Raw genomic sequence first — 20,049 nt, forward strand, 5'->3', positions numbered from 1 at the left:
CTTTGGTTTGGATATGTTGCTAACATAGAGCAGCACGGTGTTGCAGTGGGTAGCACTTTCACCTCACAGCGAGAAGGGCCTGGATTTGATTCCTGCGGCGGACCGGGTGCTGTGTGGAGTTTGCATGTTCTTGCGTGGGTTCTCTCTGGGTTCTCTGGCTTCCTCCCACAGTCCAAAAAAACCCAGACTGGGAACAAGCGGTAGAAAATGGATGGATGTTGCTAACATACTTGTGTGTGATGCTGTTTCAAGTGTTTAGAATTACTATAGTTCATGGCTGAGTATCTTAATCCAGGTCATATCAGTGAAGCTGTCTGTGTGTTACTGTAGCACTGTTTTAGAAGTAGTGTTTGTTTTTAGTGTTAGTGTAGATTAAAGGCTATATATGTGGTGACGTTGCTTTTGACTACCAGGAGCAGAAGTTTTTTTGAATTAAAGAACATAACACAAGCCTGGTATCACTTTAATTCACTGATAAGTTTAAACATCGACATCCACCAACATTTGAATGAAGCACAGGTCTACGGTACAGAATAAACCATGAGGAATAGAAGAGAATGGGATACATAATCCAAATATAGGAAAAATGCACTTGAAAACACATCACAAAAAGTGTACATCTTTACACGTCTCAGTCCTAGAGTTGGGATTAACCCAGAAGACATCTGAATCTGGAGCAGCCAACCAGCATTTTCATAAACAGACATGTGTTTCTTCTAAATAAAAGAGCCATGATATATAGTAGATAGAGCGGATGCTTCATCGAGACCTTTGGGCTTGAGCAAAACAAATATTGATATATAATAATTGTGCAACCATCCTATTTAGCATCAGAGTAAAGGAATAATAAACATAAGTATTTCAACAATAAGGGTACATCAAAAAACAACAAAACATTATTAATAAGACTATTTCAAATCCAATATATAGTCCTCCTTGACATAATTTGAATTACAGTTGATTACACTGCCTCTTAATGTACAAAAAATGTAATAATTTAATATTAAAGTAATAATTTAATATTAAATAGAGATGGAAACATTAGCAAAAAAACACCAATAGACTGAAGCAAATGACAAACATGAGTTTGATTTTGAAATCCCATGTGTCATGGAATATAATCAGTCATTTGACCAGAAAGAATCATGATTTGTGTTTTCAAAGTGTTGAAATTATGTGTAGGTAAAAAAACATGTAAACATGCTGAGTGCTGCATGTACTCAAGCTGTGGATGGTTTGAAAATATTGAAACGTGTGTGCCCATGCGTAGTAAACAGCTGTCAGCAGAATGTGTGGTTACTCACTAGATGCATAGAATGGCATTTTCAATTTCAGTGATTATTTATGTTTATGATTTAATTTAAACAGAAGCAACAATGCATATTTTAACAACACTGTACTGAAGTCAGGTCGTTCCAGCCGTGTAGCTGCAGCGCTCGGTATTTTAACCACAGTTTAATCAAACCTGTGTAGCAGCATTGTGATTTCACAAGAGAACTGAAGGGTGAAGAATGTTCGGAAAGTGAAATCCTGCTCTGTCCACTGCTAATTCAATGCTATGGTCACGTTTTCCGATAAGTGCTATCGCAAGACTCTTATCTCAGCACTGAGTGTGTCAGTCTGTTGACCCTCTGTGTGCCTGCCTGTTTATGCACATCTCTTTTCTGTACACCGTGTCAAGCAGTAGCGTTTCATCACATTGTAATGACAAATTTATTCCGGACAGAATAAACAAAATTGTATAATTTAATAGCTTTACATTAGCTGTCATATGGTAAAATGTTTCGTAGTTGTCTCTACTAGTTTCCCTTCTTTCAGTTAGTTCCTGTTTGTGTATGTGGTTGTATACATGTATGCAATGACAGTGGTTCGAGCATCAGCCAACAGGACATCCAGGCAGTCTGAAGGCGTCTGGTACAGGACTGTCAAGTTTACAGATGATTTTGTAAATGCCTTTCTTCCAGCAGGGGTCGCTGTCCCTGCCAGTCCAGATGGCTGAGTAAAACTCCCTCAGAGCCACTTCTGATACCTCGATAAATCTCTCAGGTACCTGCACACACAAATCTGAGCGTGAGACCGTACGGTACGTGGAGTTAACGGAATATTTGTTGTTTTTGTTCATGACATAGAAACAATGTCAGCTCGGTATTAGTCGATATTAAAATTGTCAATATAAACGGCGGTAGCGAACCTGCATCTGAGCATACCTGTCGCACAACATTCATGGCCGGTTAGCTCAGTTGGTTAGAGCGTGGTGCTAATAACGCCAAGGTCGCGGGTTCGATCCCCGTACGGGCCAAGCTTTTAATAAATATATGGTCTAACTAATAAGTCTTTGTAGCTGGAATTAGAATAAATATTTCAAGTTATCTCCATGTCTATCTCTCACTAATACTCCTGCCTATGGTACAAATATGATACAGCTCATATTTCCGTAATTTGTACTCTGCATACACAATGTTTGACTGCTCCTGACTGTACTGTTGCCTACAACTGTGCCTAATTGCTTTGGTAGCTGAAACCCACAATATGGTAGATAAATCTGTCTGTCACAGAATCAGAGGCTCCTCCACTATGTCTTCAAATAAGAACTAATTTTGAAACTGTTATTCAGATGATATTTATTCCCCCAAAATTAATATAACTGAGCAAGATCGGTTAGAACAGTTGGAAAGGAATGGTTCTAATAACACCAAGGTTGTGGGTTCAGGCAAGCACAATTTTGAAAAATTTTCAGTAACATAGCTCGTTCAAACATATCAGTAAATACCTAACCTTCACGCTGTCATGTAAGTAAGTACCTAAAAATACCTAGACAAGAATACTACTACTAAGTGTTACAGAACAGCTATCCTGGCCACATGGACGCCTGCACACTTACCTGGTATACATTACTCTTATTGTAGTGCATGTTCAGTATGCGGTACAGCTCCGTATCCCGGCCCACTCTCAGCTGGTTGTCTCTGCCCAGGCAGGGCGCACCATCCCTGAGTTGAAATTTACAATAAACCATTCGAAATTAAGTATTGTAGACAGTATCACTAAATACTATTGTATATGAATTAGTATATATTTCAGTCTTTATCATGTGGCCGTAAATGTCCAGTGCCTTCCCAAACTAACCGAGTGAGCATGTCACGGACAGCCTGTCGAGCAAAGCGCTCCATCTGGATGTAGAAGAACTCTCTGAAGTTACTGAACCATTTAATCATCTGGGAGGTCACACAGCGGTTAAACTGAACAGTGGGCAGAAAAACAGCAGGAGAAGCAGTGAGCTATGAGAAAAGTATTTTATGATGCATATTACCATAATGTTTTGATCAATCAGTGACATTCACATTAAGTAAAACACACAGACATCAACCAGGACAGTGGAAATTGATATGTTGGTTAGAGTTAGAGGTTATATAGGATGACTGGAGATGAATGTTGTCTTCTTGCAAATAAATAAATCAATGCAGTGTTTTATTGGTTTCAGGCTCCATCGCCATTTTTTCCCAAAGGGTTACCCAGTTAGTTAGAGAATGACGCTAATGACAAATCACAGTAGCTCGTTCAGTCGCTGTACGAGCTACTGTGATTTTGATGCCACTGTGGTACTAATGGACTTGCTCAGAACTTGCCTAGGATCCTGGAGCGTGGCACCCGGACCACATACGATTCACACATGGAAATAAAATGGTAGATACGTCATGGCCGGTTAGCTCAGTTGGTTAGAGCGTGGTGCTAATAACGCCAAGGTCGCGGGTTCGATCCCCGTACGGGCCACATTTTTAACAATTGTAATAACGTAAGTAACACTAAACCAATTGGCCACATTGGTACGGTGTCTGTTCAGTAGGGCACAGCCTGAAGAAGTCACATGGGACTGAGGTGTGGTACTGGCTAGAAATAGTCACACACAACCTGGCTCTGGAACCCAACTCCTTGAGAGGGGCTGGACTCTCTCCTATTCTGAATTTGCGCTTGGTGTGGGCTTGCTTATAGATATCCAGTTCAGCCACCGTGAGTTGGAAAAGCGCTCCAACTGGGGACCCCATCATTCTGCTGGGGATTTTAACACCCACATGGACAATAAAACTTGAAGAGGCGTGATTGGGAGGAACGGCCTCCCTGATCTGAACCCAAGGGGTGTTACGTTATTGTACTTCTATGCTAGGCACAGTCTGGCCTTAGCCGGAGGCCAGAGGTCAATGATAGACTTTGAAGACTTAGACTTAGACTTTGGAAGCTGTGGAAGCAAGGTCTCTGGTGCCTGACGCGGTGGCAATTCACAACCCTGTTGGTGGACGCCGATGGTAATGGATGCCATCATGCTGAAGAAGGTTATTTATCATGAGGCTTGTCATCAGCATCAAATGCTGTTTTGACTTTTTATAAAAGGCAGTTCACATTGCTACAACTTAACACATTCCCTCCAGTAGTGTACTTTAAAGAAATTTAGAGATACTTTATTTTTTCTAAATGGTGTTTTACATGTTTCCAAAAATATTAAGGTTTTTACCTCTAGGCATTTACCTGTTAGTATTTGTTAAAATCCTATAAATATGTCTATAAAATGAAATGGTATATAATGTAATAATATACCATACTGTATTCTAATCTATAAGGGATTAAAATAAAGTAACGCATTCTACAGTAAAGCGTGTCTTGATTTAAAGTATATCTTTGAAAATCCCAGTCTTGATCCAGACTGGGGACACACACCTTAACATCAGGGAAGTAGGTCTTGAGTGTATTGGAGCTGGGATAGCGGGTGTAGAAGAACATGAGCTTTGCCTTCTTCAGATGACAGGGAGACAAGCCCTCCTGGGTGTATGCATGAGGCCAGTTAAGAAGTTCTCTTAAACACAAAAACAAACACAAAACTTCATGCCATCATTCACCATGCTGACAAAAGGATATTCCCCCAGCTGTCAGGTAGAGCTCTCCTCCATCCATCCCTCCTCCTCTCATCCCTCCATCTCCCCTCATCCCTCTCTCCCTATCTCTCCCTCCATGAGCATGACGAGCAAGGGAGGGGTCCAGGTGCCCAAGCAGGGGGAGCGGGGGGAAGGACGGGTGGGATGATGTGTGAGAGGAGACCTCCAAGAATGGGTCTGAGCCCAGGTAGTCTTTGCGTGAGGGGGGGAGGTGTGAGAGCTGAGGGTGGTGGAGAGAGCGAGAGAAGAGCTGCTGCATGGAGTAGTGGAGCAGTGGGAGAGGTAGAGGGGGAGGAGGCGGTGGATGAGGATGGGCAGGTGCTGGGAAGGAAGATGAGGAGGAAGAAGAGGACGACGAAGATAGATGGAAAGAGGAAGAGGGGTCCTTGGGTTGTGCAGCAGGGGGTAAGAGGGGAGGATGGGTCAGAGGCGGGGGCCGGGGTAAAGTGGCGTGGTGCAGGGAGAGGTTGGGATGTGAGGCATTCAGGTGGGCGGAGAGGGGCGTGCCGAGGAGTGGGTGGGCCTTTCGCACATCAGGAGACCTTTGAACAGCCAAAGGCAGGGTCAGATCTGCCGGCTCGCTGCGATGCGTCTGCGGAGGAGGCGCCGCGCTCCCGTTCACCTTCTGGAGTTGCTTCTCCCTTTCCCCGTCCTGCCCCCCCGCCTTCTCCTCCTTGCCCCTGGTTTTTTCCTCGCCTCGTTCTCTAGCCAGCAGTCCCATCCACACTTCCCTGCGCCCCTCGCCCCCGACGTCAGGTGGGAGGAAAGCGACGGCGGCGGGCGGGGAGGAAGGAGTTAAATCTATGGTTTCGGTGTACAGGCGGAGCACTCGGTCGATGACTCGGGCCACGGCGCTGCCCAGCTCCAGCTTCAGCGCCTGAGCAAACTTCTGGCCTCCCTCCTCGCCCTCTTCTTCCAGGCCTGCACCCCAGTCTCCTCTCACCAGTCCTCCACAGTCCAACCACAGTCCTGCTCCCTCTATGGCATCCCCCAAGCTAAATCCTCCTCCTCCTCCTCGCTCTGCCTTCCGCTCTTTCTCTTTGTGTCTCTCCTCCCTCCGTTTGTGGAAGTTATCGAAAGGGGAACCGGAGAGATTAAGGAAAGGTTCCTTTTCTACCTCTCCACCGTCTACGTCCTCTTCATCATACATTCCTTCAGTAATGTCCTCTTCTTCCATCAAGCCCAGGTCTTCTCTATCCTCAGCCCTTCGGCTTGCGTTCCTGAGCCTGCTTTTCTTCTTCTCCTCTTCCATGTGCTTTTCCCCAAACGCTCTCCACACCTTCTCCTGCAGGGCCTGCAGCCTCTCCCTCGCCTCCTCCAGCTGCTCTTTCAGCTCCTCCCTCTCTCGTCTCCTGCCTTCCCGCGCTCCTTCGCGCTGACACCTGCCTCCTGCGTCGGCCTCTCCATCAGCCTTGCCATCTCTCTGTCGTCTCTCCAGTTTCATCCTCTTAACTTTCAGGACATCTTGACGCCACTCTGCTGCGAGGGCGGCATCACTGCGCCTCTTTTTAACCCTCAGCATGTCGTCCACTTCCTCTATATCTCCCTCCTCTCCTTCTTCCATTCCTGGCTCCACCTGTTCATCCCGTTCTCCTGCATTTTCCTCCATATTTCTGTCTTCCAGATGTCTGTGTGCGCTGAGGTTTTTGTTGAGGTGCCCTCCAATCTTCCGGTGGGCTCCACCCGGCTGGAGGAGATGATGGATGAGGGGGAATCCAGGAGGCCTAAAGGCAGGAAGAGGACAACCTGCACTGCCCTGGGGATGACCTCCAGGTAGATCTGTGGAGCTTAGAGTGGAAGTGAAGGCATGTATCTGGGGAGAGGAGTCACTGAAAAGATCTGTGGGTGAATCCATCACTGTGGAAGCAAGCAGACAGAGAAGAATTATTACTTGGTTGCTAAAGTTTGTTTTTTACTGCTTTTCATTTTATTAATTTGTTTTCAATGGTGTAACTAAGTGTTCAAGGTTCTCACATACAAGTACCCTTCAAGAGTATATTCAGCAAATGAGAAAGACAGCTCTACGTTGTACACATTTTGCTCCTCTAGGTCTGTCTAGTCATGCACACAATTGCTGTGCTGCTCTTTACTGACATACATGTACATGTGTGTGAGGATTTTGCCTCCCTAGATATGTAATGGAGTACTCAAAATTCTTAATATAAAAAAATCAATGTCAACCAAAAATATTTAAAAAATGTCCCCATTAGTTTGCTTCAATTGAATCAAAAGCAAAGAGTCCTCACGGAAGCTGTTGATGGTCTCTGTGTCGTTTATCCCCCACAACAGGAACCAGAGGGTTGTTGTTGAAAGTTTTCAGTGTCACTGGCAAAAACCTCAAAAAAGATCTGCGAATTAAAAAAACTAATATAAAAAGCTGTGGTATTGAAAGAAATACTTGCTTAATACCAGAAACTATTTAGTTTGACAAAACGACTGACAAATGAATCAAAGCAAAGCAGAATGTGGACGTCTCATTACCTGGTGAGCCAAGCAGCACTGCTCGAAGAGGAACGGGGACGAGACGCAATGTGCTTTCATAGAGCTGCAAAATGTAAGCAGAGAGCAAAGAATTAAAGTAAGTACGTGGCCTTTAAACATGCCATGGGAGGAAGCCACACGACTGCAGTGGAGGGGGTCAGTGCGGGCCAGCAGGCGGGGGGCCCGGCTATGTGCTGGTGGTGCAGCAGGTTAACATCTGGCTCATGATCCCTGTCACATATAAACCTCCTCTCCTCGTGGCATCTGTCCTTCCTGTTTCCACCACTGCTGTCTAAGAAAGAATGAGCATCTCAAACCTGCACGCAAATGAACTCTGCTTAGACACAAAAAGTATGAAAAAACAAGGGTACAGAACATTTTATCTAGACTTTTTTTATGGACTAAAGGAAAATAGTATTAAAAAAAACACCACTTTTATTTTGTAAAGCTGCATCGTGTTCCCACAATACCTGGAAAAGCTTGTCAAAACAGTGGACGGGGAGCATTAGCTTTTTAATAACTGCAATAGCTATTTAATCAAGCTCAGGAATACGCATCCCCATTCACTCTATTCAGCATGTAACCTCCTCTCCCTCCCGATGCCCCTTTCCCCCTTTTTCCTTCCTCTCTACTCGTCTCTCATCCTCTCTTCCTCCCCTCTCTCTGTTATCAGTTCAGGCAGCTTGTTAAGCACTGTTTGATCAGAGTGTTTACCGTCAAACTCACACTGACACACACACACACGCACTAACACAAAAGCAAAAGAGGCTTGAGAGAGGGCTGACAATGGTCAATGGTCCTTGGGGAGTGAAACAGAGTGAGAACAGCATGTATTTGTGTGTGTGTGTGTGTGTGTGTTCACAGCAGTCCTACTTAGCTTGATAACACCCCTAATCCACTTCATACGCATACACTACCACTCACCAAACATAAAGACGGACAGGAGATAGACAAAAGTACAGAGAGCATGAGCAATAAAGGCCATTTTGAAAAATTTAGGACAGGTGAGATCACTTTAGTGTCAGCTCTCACAATTAAAAATGATAAGGTAGGAAGCTCTGATGGATGGATGGATGGATAGGCCAGTGGATGGGCCCCCTGGTGCAACATGAAAAGAATAATCCTCCTATAAATAGCTAAATATCAATTATTCAAATGCCCTCTCCTCACTACTATAATACAGCCCAGATGGCAAGCAAGCCAATGCGCTTATATCAGGGACAGATTAGCTTTTCAAAGCCAGTGGAAAGCTGCGCACAATATGAATACCGAAAATTAAAGCTAATAACCTCTGGATTAGATTTAGGAATAGCGCTTTTGGACCGCGTAGCCGCCACTTGGAAATCTGACAGGAGAGGGAACATGCACAGAATAAACTCATGCAGCTTAATGGTATCAAATAATATATGCTAGTGAAATAATCTCGGACAGTCTATGTTCACTATGTTAATGTGTAGATAATTAAACAGGCTGTAGACAGAGATCACATGGGCCAACAGGTTACCCCAGGCTACCTGGTGGGCTCGCAGCCATTTGCATATGTTATGTATGTAATGTTTTAATTCATAATTATAATTAATCCATTAATCTATGAACCCATCTGATTCTTATAATGTTTGAAGCTTATCTTTGATAACATCTGCCGGTTCTGCCACGCGAGAGGAATCCGCTTTGGGCAGTTTAACGCGCGAGCCGCTTGTGTGTGTGAGCGCGAGCGCGCGCCCGCCCGGCGGTGCGTCCTGTGACTAACTGGCAGAGGTGGACTAATGTCGCAGTGTTAAAGAAGCACAACAAACACGCGCCGAAGCTCGCGGCGCGAACGCACTCCGTCAAATCGGCGTTGGCGCGCGCCTCGGACGTTACCTCGCTCTCGGTCGGCGACAGGAGTCCGTCCGCTCAGCGAAGCGGAGCGTCGCGCTCCAGCGGCCGTTCCCGTGCGCTCTGCCTCGCTCGGCGGTGTTCAGCTGGCACCGGACGGGCCTCGGACATCGGTGCCAGCGGACGGTGAAGCGGCGGCGGCGGCGGCTCTGGATCGTCTCCACTTCCGCTGTCAGTTGCGCCTCTCGCTGCTCTAACTAGTTGTGTCACTGTGCGGCTGCGTTTTCCCGCCGGCCTGCCCATCTATCTCTGCCTGGCATCGTCCGCACGCGCTGCTCCCGGTGTGGAGTGAGTGGCGCGCGGTGGGCGGGCGCGAGAGCTGTCCACTTGACGGTCCGGTCCCTCCCATGTTGGCATGACCCCCGCGTGTACACACAGACGCGCGCGCGTGCACACACGCGCAACCAAAGACATTTAACCCTTTTAATTAACGGAGTACGCTTCAGGACATTGGTAAAAGGAGCTTGTGTTTACACGCAAACACAAGGGTCATTTATTACTCGCATTATCTCGTCACGGGAATTTTATCTAAACTGCAACATAATTTTTTGTTGCAGTTTTTCAGTTAAATTTAAAATTTATTTAAATTAAAAACAGCATTTTTAAAACAAAGTAGTTACAGTAAAACTTTGAGCGATAGAACAAAATAATATTACATTTCTCAATGTTTAATTAATCATAATTATTATTATTTTATTTTCCATATTGGTATTAGTAACGTCTTTGTAAAGATTAAACAAACCTATGTTTTGACTGAGTCTTACTACAGACACACGAGAGACGAGTTGGGGAGACATGCTTCAGGCTGATCGGCCTCTGCTTGGACACACTCTATTCTCCTGTGTTGTAGTTGTGCGTTTATGCACAGTGTACAAAGGCCACTATGCACTAGACTGTCTGTCCCAACACAGTGAGGATAAAAGCTTTGATGACAAAATATGAATATGATGGCTTAATGCAGACCTGAGTGTTGAAGCATAATCAGCCATACACACAGAGAAGAGGTGGTTCATATTCAGACATACAAAAGGAAAATGACTGCTTTACAGTTTTAATTACGGTTGAATTAACCCTGTTGCTTTAATAACAGCAGCAGATAAACGTCCTGCTCTGAGGTGAGTACGTGCTCCACCTGAAGTGGCGCTGACTTACTTCTTGCTGTTAATGGCTCCCGTATAAACCTGCTTCTGTGGTGTCTGTTTTCACTTTATTCTGTCGCTGCCTCTGCTTGTTGTTCGTGAGCATCATGTGTTTTTTTCAGTCATCCGGTGTATCACCTAAGTAACCTCTCCCCTCCCCACTACGTCTCCCCCCAACTCTACCTCCAACTCACCTCATCGCTGTCTTTCTCTACTTCTGATTAAAAATGGTTAGGCTCTAACTGAAAGGTCGCAGTTGTTATGGAAACGAGGCTGGTAACAAAAGCTGGACACACGGCTACGGAGCGAGAGAGGGAGCGAGCGAGCGAGCGACGGGGGCAGGATGGGGGAGAAAAAGAGGGAACGAGGGACATGTGGCTGAATAAACATGCACACGCAGAGAGGAGGAAAGGGAGAAAGTGAGAGAGCGGTCTGAATAAATAAAAACATATGCGGAGGGAGGAGGGCGAGAGACGGTGAGGTCATCAAACGACGGCTCCATCTGCAATAATACACAACAAAAGATAATACGGGGTTTTTATCAGCCTAGGAAGGAGGTCGAGCCACGGAGGTGTGTGTATCTGGCCACAGCGGGAGAATGTGATTGATAGATAATACAGGGACCTGCTGGAGAATACTAAGCAGCAGAAATGTCCACGGGAAAAAAAAAACAAAACACCAAAAAGCTTCAGAGTGCGTGTGTGCCAGCGAGCGAGTACGGGAACGCCATCTCTCCCAGGGCTGGTATTATGTTAACCACTTAGACCGACATCAAACACACTCCCGCTCACTCATACACACACTTCAGTACGAGCACGAAGGTGCCAGCCATATAAATAGGACATCCCACAGCGAGAGATATAAAGAGGAAGGCACTGACGGGAGAGAAAGAGAGCAAAACAGATTATACATTCAAAGGGGAGACAGGAGTGGGGGGGGGGGGGGGGGGGGGGGGCAGAGGGTAGAACTGAGAGAGGACGAGGACAGGAGGGGGCGAGGACGCGCAGATATGAAGGGATCAATACGCGGCATAAAGTGTATGTGCATTGATTTACTTACGCTGATGACGGGAGGGAAACGGGAAGAGGGGGAAACAGAAAGTAGAAAAATGGAGAGAAAGGAAAAAAGCCAGGATGAGGATGAATGTGAGGGTGAGAGTGGGAGAGAGGCCGGAACGGCAGCGCGAAGGCCGAGAATGCTGAGAAGTGTCCTCGCACACGCGTGTGACGGCGTCCGAGCCGGAAGCAACGCGTCCAACATCTACCCAGACGCCGCTCCAGGTCTGAGATGGAGCGGCGTCGATGGGAAACGGGGGCCGGGAAGCAGGTCTGCTGATCATCCAGCTTATCAATACAGAGCCAGCAGACAGGACACGCGCTGACATCACATAACAGCAGCACACACGGTCTGTCAGACGCTGACCAGGACAGAGCTGTCCTCCCGCTCGGCACCTTCGATTGGGCTTTTATTTTGTAGACGTCGCTGCTCGTAATATGCAGGTTATAGCTTGAATGAAAACATATGTCAAGACAGAGAGTAACATTGAGAGAGGGATGAGCTGAAACCCTGTGACGTGAGACAGACAGACAGACAGACAGGCAGGCAGATAGACAGACGGACAGAATGACAGGCAGACAGACAGATAGACAGGCAGGCAGATAGACAGGCAGACAGACAGATAGACAGACAGCAGACAGATAGACAGGCAGGCAGATAGACAGACAGAATGACAGGCAGACAGACAGCAGACAGATAGACAGGCAGGCAGATAGACAGACAGAATGACAGGCAGATAGACAGCAGACAGATACACAGGCAGGCAGATAGACAGACAGAATGACAGGCAGATAGACAGCAGACAGATAGACAGGCAGCAGACAGATAGACAGCAGACAGATAGACAGACAGACAGCAGACAGATAGACAGACAGACAGACAGACAGACAGACAGACAGACAGACAGCAGACAGACAGACAGACAGACAGACAGACAGACAGACAGACAGACAGACAGACAGACAGACAGACAGACAGACAGACAGACAGACAGACAGGAATGAGTGTGTTTATGTGTGCGTGAGAGACAGAAGTGTACTCAAATAGCTGAGGGCAAGGTGACAGAGGGAGGCGAGCGGACAGAGAGAGGGATAACGAGCTCATGGGGGGGAGAGAAAAAAGGAAGAGACGGAGGGAACAAAAACAAAAACAGAAAGAGGCCGAGCGCGAGCGTGAACAGCTATAGGTGTCAGTGTGCTGTTTGGCTTAATGATGACCCACTGGGCATGTAGGTCATAACGGTTTGTGTCTCCAGTCCACCACTGTATGCCTGCGTGAATCCATTAGCGTCAGAGCGCGTGTGTGGCTAGGAGCTCATAAGCACAAACACACACACACACACACACACACACACACACACACACACACACACACACACACACGCATAGTGGGTCTGTTACCGAGCGTTTAAGAGCGTGTTTGGTCAAAGGTTGGAGAAGCAGTTTTTCTAGTCGGCAGGACTTAAAACATACTCACACACACACACATACTCACTCACTCTTGTGCGCCCACACACTCCGTGGATCCAGTTTGGGTCTACACACTCATACCAAAAGCTAGCCTGCATGTCACACTGCACACGTAATGCACCATGTATGGCACTAAATTATGCACAAACACACACATCTCTTTCTTTTGATCTCTCATGATCACACACACACACACACACACACACACACACACACACACACACACACACACACACACACACACACACACACACACACACACACACACAGGGGGAAGCTATTATGCTCTCAGGCTGGAGTGTTTTGATGGTATAATTGCAGTGACCAGTGAGGAGAAAGAGACGGAGGGAGGGATGGAGAGAGGGATGGGAACGGAGGGAGAGAAAAAGAGGAGAGCGCTGACACTCTCAGCATGCTAATGTTACGAGACTCTACCCTCCCCTCCCCTCTCCCCACCCACCCCCGCTTCCGTCCTCTCCCTCTCTTTGTCTCTCCATCTTTCTCTCCATCTCACATCCCCTGCATTTCACAGGTGCGGCACTAGAACGGGAGATGGAGAGAAAGGTAAAGAGGTGGAGAAGAGGGATGCAGAGCAGGATGGAGCAATGTTATCTCTCGCGTCCTCCGCCATCCCTCCATCCTCTTCAAGCTCCCCACAATGCTCAAAAACAAAGCGAGCGCAAAAAAAGAGGTACGGGAGATGGAAACAGAGGAAGAGGGAGGGTCAGTTTTTTCCATCCCTTTTAACAATGTAGGGATGATCTCTGCTTATCCTCTAATCACATCCCTCCTCTTTTCCTCTCCTCCATGCTCCGTTATCTCTCGCTCCCCACAGCCCCTCTCTTTTTCCCCTCCGCTGAGAGATGGAGTGGCCTTTTCCTGTGGCCGGCCTCCCTTTTTTGTCGTCCCTCCATCTGTTTGTCCTTCCAGTCTTCCCTCCATCTCTTCTCTCCAGAGAAGGGATTGTCCAGCGCTGATCTCCTCCTCCGCTCTCCCAAACATTTGCTCTCAACCCCCGACTTTCCTCCTATGAAGTCAATAACACTTGGTAAACACGGATTTACTTGCAACTTATATTAGACATATTCTCAACATTAATCTGTTCTGTCCCATCTTGTCGTATCAGCAAGCAGCAGGTCCTCTTACAGAGCTAGGAATCCTCTCATGAGTCCAGGTGACGATCTTTTGATTAGTTCATTTATTCTCTACTGAAGACAGTGTATTATTAACGGTGCTTCTTGTAGTTTGGGTCACAGTCAAACAGCTCATTAACTTATTAACTCACTGCTGGTTAGGGCTCAAAACTGTTTAGCTGAGAAAGGCCAGTAAGCGTTAACGCAGAGGATGACGAGTTTCTGCACGATGATGCGTTTGTTGTTATCCATGAGCAAACAGCGCCTCTTAGTGGTGCTACCTCAGTACTGCAGCCATGCAAACCCGCAAACATCTTACACAATTAATTCAATCACATTTATTAGCAAACATTGTGCAAAAATGCCATTTACAAACATTACATTACTTGAACACAGTAAGAGGAACATAAGAATAAAAAAATAAGAGGTGGGGATGTAATATTATTTGTTCATTAGTACCTCAATTGTCCAGTCACATTAAGGTTTGGGGTCATTTAAATTTGTAAATCACAGATTTTGTCACCAAACACAAACAGTCTCCAGTGTAGTGCAGTATGTGTGTGCTTTTTACCTCAATGAGCTTTTTTTCTGTAGGTTGTGAGCATATACCAAATGTGACTGTGTATCATGTCACAGCCCTGAGCGTCTGTGTGTGTGTGTATGTGTGTGTGCGTGTGTGTGTGTGTGTGTGTGTGTGTGTGTGTGTGTGTGTGCGTGCGTGTCTGTGTGTGTGTGTGTGTGTGTGTGTGTGTGTGTGTGTGTGCGTGCGTGCGTGCGTGCGTGCGTGCGTGTGTGTCTACGGGTCCTGGCCGTTCGTGTGTGTGGGCGTGTGAGAGTGTTTGGGTGACGGGTGCCCGTCCACCAGCATCTTAGCGTGCTCGAGGTACTGCGCCGTCCTTCTCATCACAGACTCCCTGCGCACTGGGTCTGGGTCTCCTGAGCACAGGCACACAAAAGAAAAGGTTTATGCCAGTTACCATTACAGTCACACATTAGGAGCAACAAGATGACAAACACAAAGGTAAGCCTTCTAATGCTTTAAATGTCTAATTGCTGTTATTATATCTATGCTGTTTTACTTAAGACTTGGCACCACACAACAACTGACACAGAATTCACCATCAACTTGTCTTACATGTACTTCCAAGAAAAACATACTGAGAGTAATTGGGTTTGAACCCACACCCCCAGAGAGAACAGAGAGAGGCCTTAAAGTGCTCAGCCACAATACCGCACAGCTATAAGGCTTAGCCTTATAGACATTACAGAGTAATTCCTTTGAGAAAATCTGGGAGTTCTGTCACCCCTCTCACTATTAAAACGGAAGAGGTGGAGGTGGTGAACGAGTAAAAATACCTGGAATTGTACTTGAACAATAAACTGCACTGGAAAAAGAACTCCTCAGCTGTGATCAAGAAGGCTCAGAGCAGAATGTACTTCCTGAGGAGGCTCAGGCCCTTTAACGTCTGCAGCTCCATGCTGAGGATGTTCTATGAGTCTGTGGTGGCCAGTGTAGCATTTTATGTGTGGTCTGCCGGGGCAGCAGCATAAATGTAGCAGACAGTAACAGACTGGACAAACTGATCAGGAGGGCTGGTTCTGTTCTGGGGGTGGAGCTGGACCCTCTACATGCTGTAGCTGAAAGGAGGATGCTGGGGAAACTCCTTTCTATCCTAGACAACACCTCCTACCCCCTACACAGTGTGCTGGCTGGACAGAGAAGCACCCTCAGCCAGAGGCTGATCAGTATTAGGTTCTCCACAGAACGCCACCAGAAGATCCTTCCTACCGGTGCTATCAGTCTGTACAGCTCCTCCACCTTCTGGTATTACATGTCTGTCCTGGAAATACTTTTTTGTGCAAAGCAATTTCCTTCTGGGGTTAATAAAGTTTTTTTAATCTTGAATTTCAGCTAAAGAGTCGACCTTAGTTTTTATAATGAGCAAACACAGACACAGTGTGTGTGGGTGTGTGTCTCACCCTGTACTCCTGTGATCAGAATATCCACCGCTGTCCTGTATCTTCGAATGGCAGAACTAATTTCTCCCTCCTTTTCCATCTCCAATGCAGCCGTTAGCTCAGTCGAGGCTTGGTTCAGGTAGCCTACGTTGCCTTCATCCAGACTGGATGGCAGTGGCAGTGACAACAATTCTGAATGGTTGCTGGAGGAATTGGACCTGTCTGAATTAGTGAGAAGAAGGTTTATTCATTCACCCAGAGGACTCTAAATCACTCACTTATGAAACCTACTGGCAGCAGCCAGCAAATAGGATTTGAACCCACACCTCCATAGATACTGGAGGCTTAATCCATCATCTTAGAACAATAGCCACATGAAATTGTGTGCGTGTACATGTGTGTGCATGGTGCTTATTTGCCATGTCCTACGTAGACAGGGTTCGATATAAGAGTATACATGAAAGTTAATCCAAAACTTGGAGCACAATAAAACCTTTTAAACCAAATTAAAGATTTGAGGGAACCTTTACATTTATTTGTACCTTCTTTATAGCAGGGATCAAACACAGCCAAGTCATTATCCGACAGTGGAGGAGGAGCTTCTTCCTTTGGCGAGGGAAGGTGCTCTTCTGCTACTGAGTCAAATAGTGAATCAAACTCTTCCTGGGATTGTTGGTGGTTTCTGACTGGTGAGCCGACAGGAGATGGGACTGGAGGTGCAAACATAGACCGAAAGGTGAAGGAATGCATACAGAGTGAAACCGAGGGAAAGACTCTTATCACTTTTGACAAGCGCTACCTTTGTCATCCAACTCTGCATCGCTAAGCTCCTCATTATCGTTTTCTCCCACAGGCCCTCCCATCTCGTTGAAAGCCTCAGCTGCCACCTCAGGTTCTCCCACCTCGAGGCCCAGATTAGTGCCCAGGTCCTGGGGTAAAGTAGGGGCCTCCCTTCCCTCCTCCTCCTCTGCAGGCTCACAGTCTGAGGCTCTTCGCTTAGGAAGGGGGATGAGAGGAGGAGGTAGCGTCTCAACAGAGGACAAAGTGGGATCTAAAGGTCTTGTGACCTCCCCACCCTGAGACAGGAAAAAAAACAAAGTATGAATAAGAGGAGCTGGGTGAGTGAAACAATGATAAAGAGACACAGCTTCAACAGCATTACATGCCATATGCTCACACATTGTTGTGTGTAAATATTAGCGGCCGGTACGTCTTGTTTTTCACTTCCCGTATGTGTGTGTGGGTGTCACCTACCCTGAAGAAATCCTTGAGCTGCGGGCTGTTGTAGAGTGCAGGTATACTGGTGGTAAACAGAAGCATGTCTTCTGATGCCTTCCTCCTCTCCTCAATCACAGCCTCGTCAAACCTTCCTAAAACAAATACACACAATAACACAATGACATGTGCTGTACACACTGCCTATGATCTACATGGCAGAATCACATTTGAATTGGCAGGTTGTTCACTTGATTCATTTTGAGGCAGTAGTTTGGTAAGTGTCTCTACTCTAGGTGCTACTGTGCTGACAGTTGTAACCAATAACCAGAAGGGAAATGTCAAAATAATGATTACAAAACTTTCCGACCAGTAACGACGAGCACACGAGCCCAAATGACTTACACTTAACAGACTAATGCAGTTCACTCATTGGTTCTATAACCATCTTTGCTCATTTTACCAAAAACTTGTGCACGTGGAAAAGGTGGAAACTCCTCTTGGCGCCTGAACAGGTTCCTGTGCGTGTAGGCCAGCTCCCCGTGGAGCTTCTTCAGCTCTGAGAACCTCCTCCACACCACCACCTCCTTCACGTCCTCCGGGTGTCGCTTGGAGACGAACTACGAGCCGCACATGAGAAAAGAGGCTTGTCAGAGGAGAGAAATAGGCAGCAGATTGTGCAATCAGTTACACTCCAATAGTCAATAAAGGCCATGGGTCAGTTCAATTGTTTGTGTATAAATCTAAGGGAGGGAGGCAAAGACATGAACATCTTCCTGATCTTGATCTTGGTGTCTGTATGCACCACAGGGCATTAGTGTGGTCACGGGGGGCTGGAGCTCAATCACATGGTGTCTGTGTGCCCACTGTACACACTGCCTCAACAATAGGCCTGTTGTGTGTAGATCTGTCGGTGTGAGCTAGCAGCACAGTCTGTGTGTTTATAGCTAGTTATTCACGACTTCTAATGTGTCATAGAGCAGTTATAAAGGAAGCGAAGACGCTTTGCTGGATATTAATTAAAGAAAACCGTTTGTGTAACTTATTATACAACAACCACAACTATGAATTTATGTCAAGTCTGACTGAAATCACGTTAAACAGTGCTTTAATCAACGACAAGACGGAGGTGAGCGCGGACACCGACCCTTGCTGTCACTCTGTACTCCGTGTAACCCTTCTCATGAGTGCGAGGCTCAGTGACGGTGAAGAACCGGTAGTATTCCTCCTTTGGTTTTCGTGACATGTCAGGTCCCGACGGGTCAGACACAAGCTACAGCTCTCAGCAGGACCAGCTTCTCGGCTACTGTTGTCCCGTCTCCGCTCACTTCCTGCTCCGTGGCGAATGCGCCTGCGCGGCGCGTGACGTAAGCACGTAGGACGAATTAGTTTACTATTCATTTTTCTCTTTATTCTCCGCATGTAGTAATACTTGGTGTTATAAATTATCACTATAGAACTATACTTACACAAATGCTATACATATATTATTTTGTGCTATCTATATGTTTATATCTGAATTAAAAACAGAGAAGATATATGTTTATTTCACCTTTTATTCTGCTTTGGTAGCTGTATTAAGCAGTACTATCTATAATATTTATTGATAAGTAAAATCTATATTATGATAACCATTACTCCATGCAGCGCTGTGTGTGCATGTACTGTAATCAGATTTGTTATGGAAACCGAATACTACTTTGTCTCTGTCAATTATTGAATCAATAAACTAGAATGAGTGTCTCTAGATTAAGGATGTTATAAAAGAAGAGTACATCTCTCTTCAGTCTTGGACAAACCCTGTTTCACACAATACAACAAAGAGAGCAAAAACAATCAAATACTACTGTGATGTCGAGGAAGCAGGGGAAGTTTAATCTGCAGAGATACACCCCCCCCCCCCCCCACACACACACACATACTCACACACAGAAAGACAGACAGAGAGAGAGCGCAAAACAAAAAACAAAGAAATAAATTCCAGTAATGAATTACTTTGAGCCTTTTACACAACCAGCATTTTGTGAAAAAACTATATCTGATACAGTGGTGGTAGGGTGTTATGGATGTAATCACGGAACAGAATATAATGTCATAATAATGTAAAGTATGTCAAACTCCCAGTGACATGCACAGCAGAGATAGTGTGCTATTAAACATTCACAAACAACTTTCTATGAGTTATTCTGATCAGATTATTATGTGCAGATCAGTAAAACAGTTACCAAATCTATAACAATGTGAGCAAAAAGTTTTATTTTAGATCAAAAAGCAGCATTTCCAGGAACTCCACCTGCTGAGTCTGCTTTGTATAGCTGCACATCACAGCGATCCTGAAACAATGACATGAAAGAGAAGTTCCTCAAGCAGACTGGTCTGAACTGGTCTGGGTCTGCTCTGTTCTGCTTTTTTTCAAGCCTTGCAAAATAAACCTCCTCAGGGATCAGACGGGATTTATGACGAGGCTGGGTATGTGTGTTCATGTGTCATTTACACTATGCTTCTGAAATCTGTACCTGTGTACGAAACTCATGTTAAGTAGAATTGTATTATGTTTCTAGGGTCGAGTAAAGAAAAGACGAAGATGTAAATCACACCATTGTCTGTCTCAGAGAAAACAAGCATGAGCTCAGCTCTTCTGTCCACGCTCTGTCCTGTCCCTGACTGAGTGCTCTTTCCTACGGACAGATTTATTGGTGTTGTCCCCTCCTCGCCTGCCAAAGATAGAATCCGGCCACTGAGGCTCAACAACGAAACAAATCTCAGAGTGATTTATTTGGCCGTTGTCCTCCATGAA

The 20,049-nt window shown here is 45.9% G+C and overlaps 2 protein-coding genes and 2 non-coding genes across 7 annotated transcripts; 2 read left to right on the forward strand and 2 right to left on the reverse strand.

Annotated features, from left to right (window-relative positions):
• Positions 1–447: 447 nt before the first annotated feature.
• Positions 448–9,635, reverse strand: prox3 (prospero homeobox 3). Of its 4 annotated transcripts, XM_029175906.3 has the most exons (8): positions 9,267–9,632; positions 7,404–7,467; positions 7,169–7,258; positions 4,906–6,779; positions 4,708–4,821; positions 3,124–3,236; positions 2,882–2,987; positions 448–2,050 (listed from the first exon to the last, which is right to left on the reverse strand). In XM_029175906.3, exons 4-8 carry the CDS (start codon positions 6,775–6,777, stop codon positions 1,877–1,879), a joined length of 2,379 nt encoding a protein of 792 aa, XP_029031739.1. In that variant the 5' UTR covers positions 6,778–6,779; positions 7,169–7,258; positions 7,404–7,467; positions 9,267–9,632; the 3' UTR covers positions 448–1,876. The 4 variants fall into 4 exon arrangements, with proteins under 4 accessions (XP_029031739.1, XP_055359742.1, XP_029031732.1 ...); XM_055503767.1 differs by lacking the exon at positions 7,169–7,258 and having other exon boundaries at positions 9,267–9,635; XM_029175899.2 differs by lacking the exon at positions 9,267–9,632 and having other exon boundaries at positions 7,169–7,270; positions 7,404–7,469.
• On the forward strand, positions 2,226–2,299 carry trnai-aau (transfer RNA isoleucine (anticodon AAU)). Its single transcript has one exon. It is a non-coding gene; the product is annotated as a tRNA-Ile (tRNA).
• trnai-aau (transfer RNA isoleucine (anticodon AAU)) lies at positions 3,695–3,768 on the forward strand. The gene has a single exon. It is a non-coding gene; the product is annotated as a tRNA-Ile (tRNA).
• Positions 9,636–14,393: 4,758 nt separating the features above from the next.
• Positions 14,394–18,608, reverse strand: snx15 (sorting nexin 15). Its single transcript, XM_029143084.3, has 7 exons — positions 18,400–18,608; positions 17,716–17,872; positions 17,292–17,407; positions 16,837–17,113; positions 16,580–16,747; positions 16,059–16,259; positions 14,394–15,014 (listed from the first exon to the last, which is right to left on the reverse strand). Exons 1-7 carry the CDS (start codon positions 18,496–18,498, stop codon positions 14,875–14,877), a joined length of 1,158 nt encoding a protein of 385 aa, XP_028998917.1. The 5' UTR covers positions 18,499–18,608; the 3' UTR covers positions 14,394–14,874.
• Positions 18,609–20,049: the final 1,441 nt, after the last annotated feature.

The sequence above is a fragment of the Betta splendens genome, chromosome 2 (assembly GCF_900634795.4).
Source record: "Betta splendens chromosome 2, fBetSpl5.4, whole genome shotgun sequence".
NCBI classification, from domain to species: domain Eukaryota; kingdom Metazoa; phylum Chordata; class Actinopteri; order Anabantiformes; family Osphronemidae; genus Betta; species Betta splendens.

Bases quoted from the DNA above. Each gene is read 5' to 3' on its own strand.
- prox3 (XM_055503767.1), bottom strand. From the start codon at position 6,777: ATGGATTCACCCACAGATCTTTTCAGTGACTCCTCTCCCCAGATACAT. The intron at 3,237-4,707 runs GTGTGTGTCCCC...CCCACTGTTCAG, and splicing joins CCTACTTCCCTGATGTTAAG to TTTAACCGCTGTGTGACCTC. The intron at 2,051-2,881 runs GTAAGTGTGCAG...TTGTGTGTGCAG, and splicing joins ATAAGAGTAATGTATACCAG to GTACCTGAGAGATTTATCGA.
- snx15 (XM_029143084.3), bottom strand. From the start codon at position 18,498: ATGTCACGAAAACCAAAGGAGGAATACTACCGGTTCTTCACCGTCACT. The intron at 17,873-18,399 runs GTCGGTGTCCGC...TGCGGCTCGTAG, and splicing joins AGTACAGAGTGACAGCAAGG to TTCGTCTCCAAGCGACACCC. The intron at 16,260-16,579 runs GTACAAATAAAT...TCACTAATTCAG, and splicing joins TGATCCCTGCTATAAAGAAG to ACAGGTCCAATTCCTCCAGC.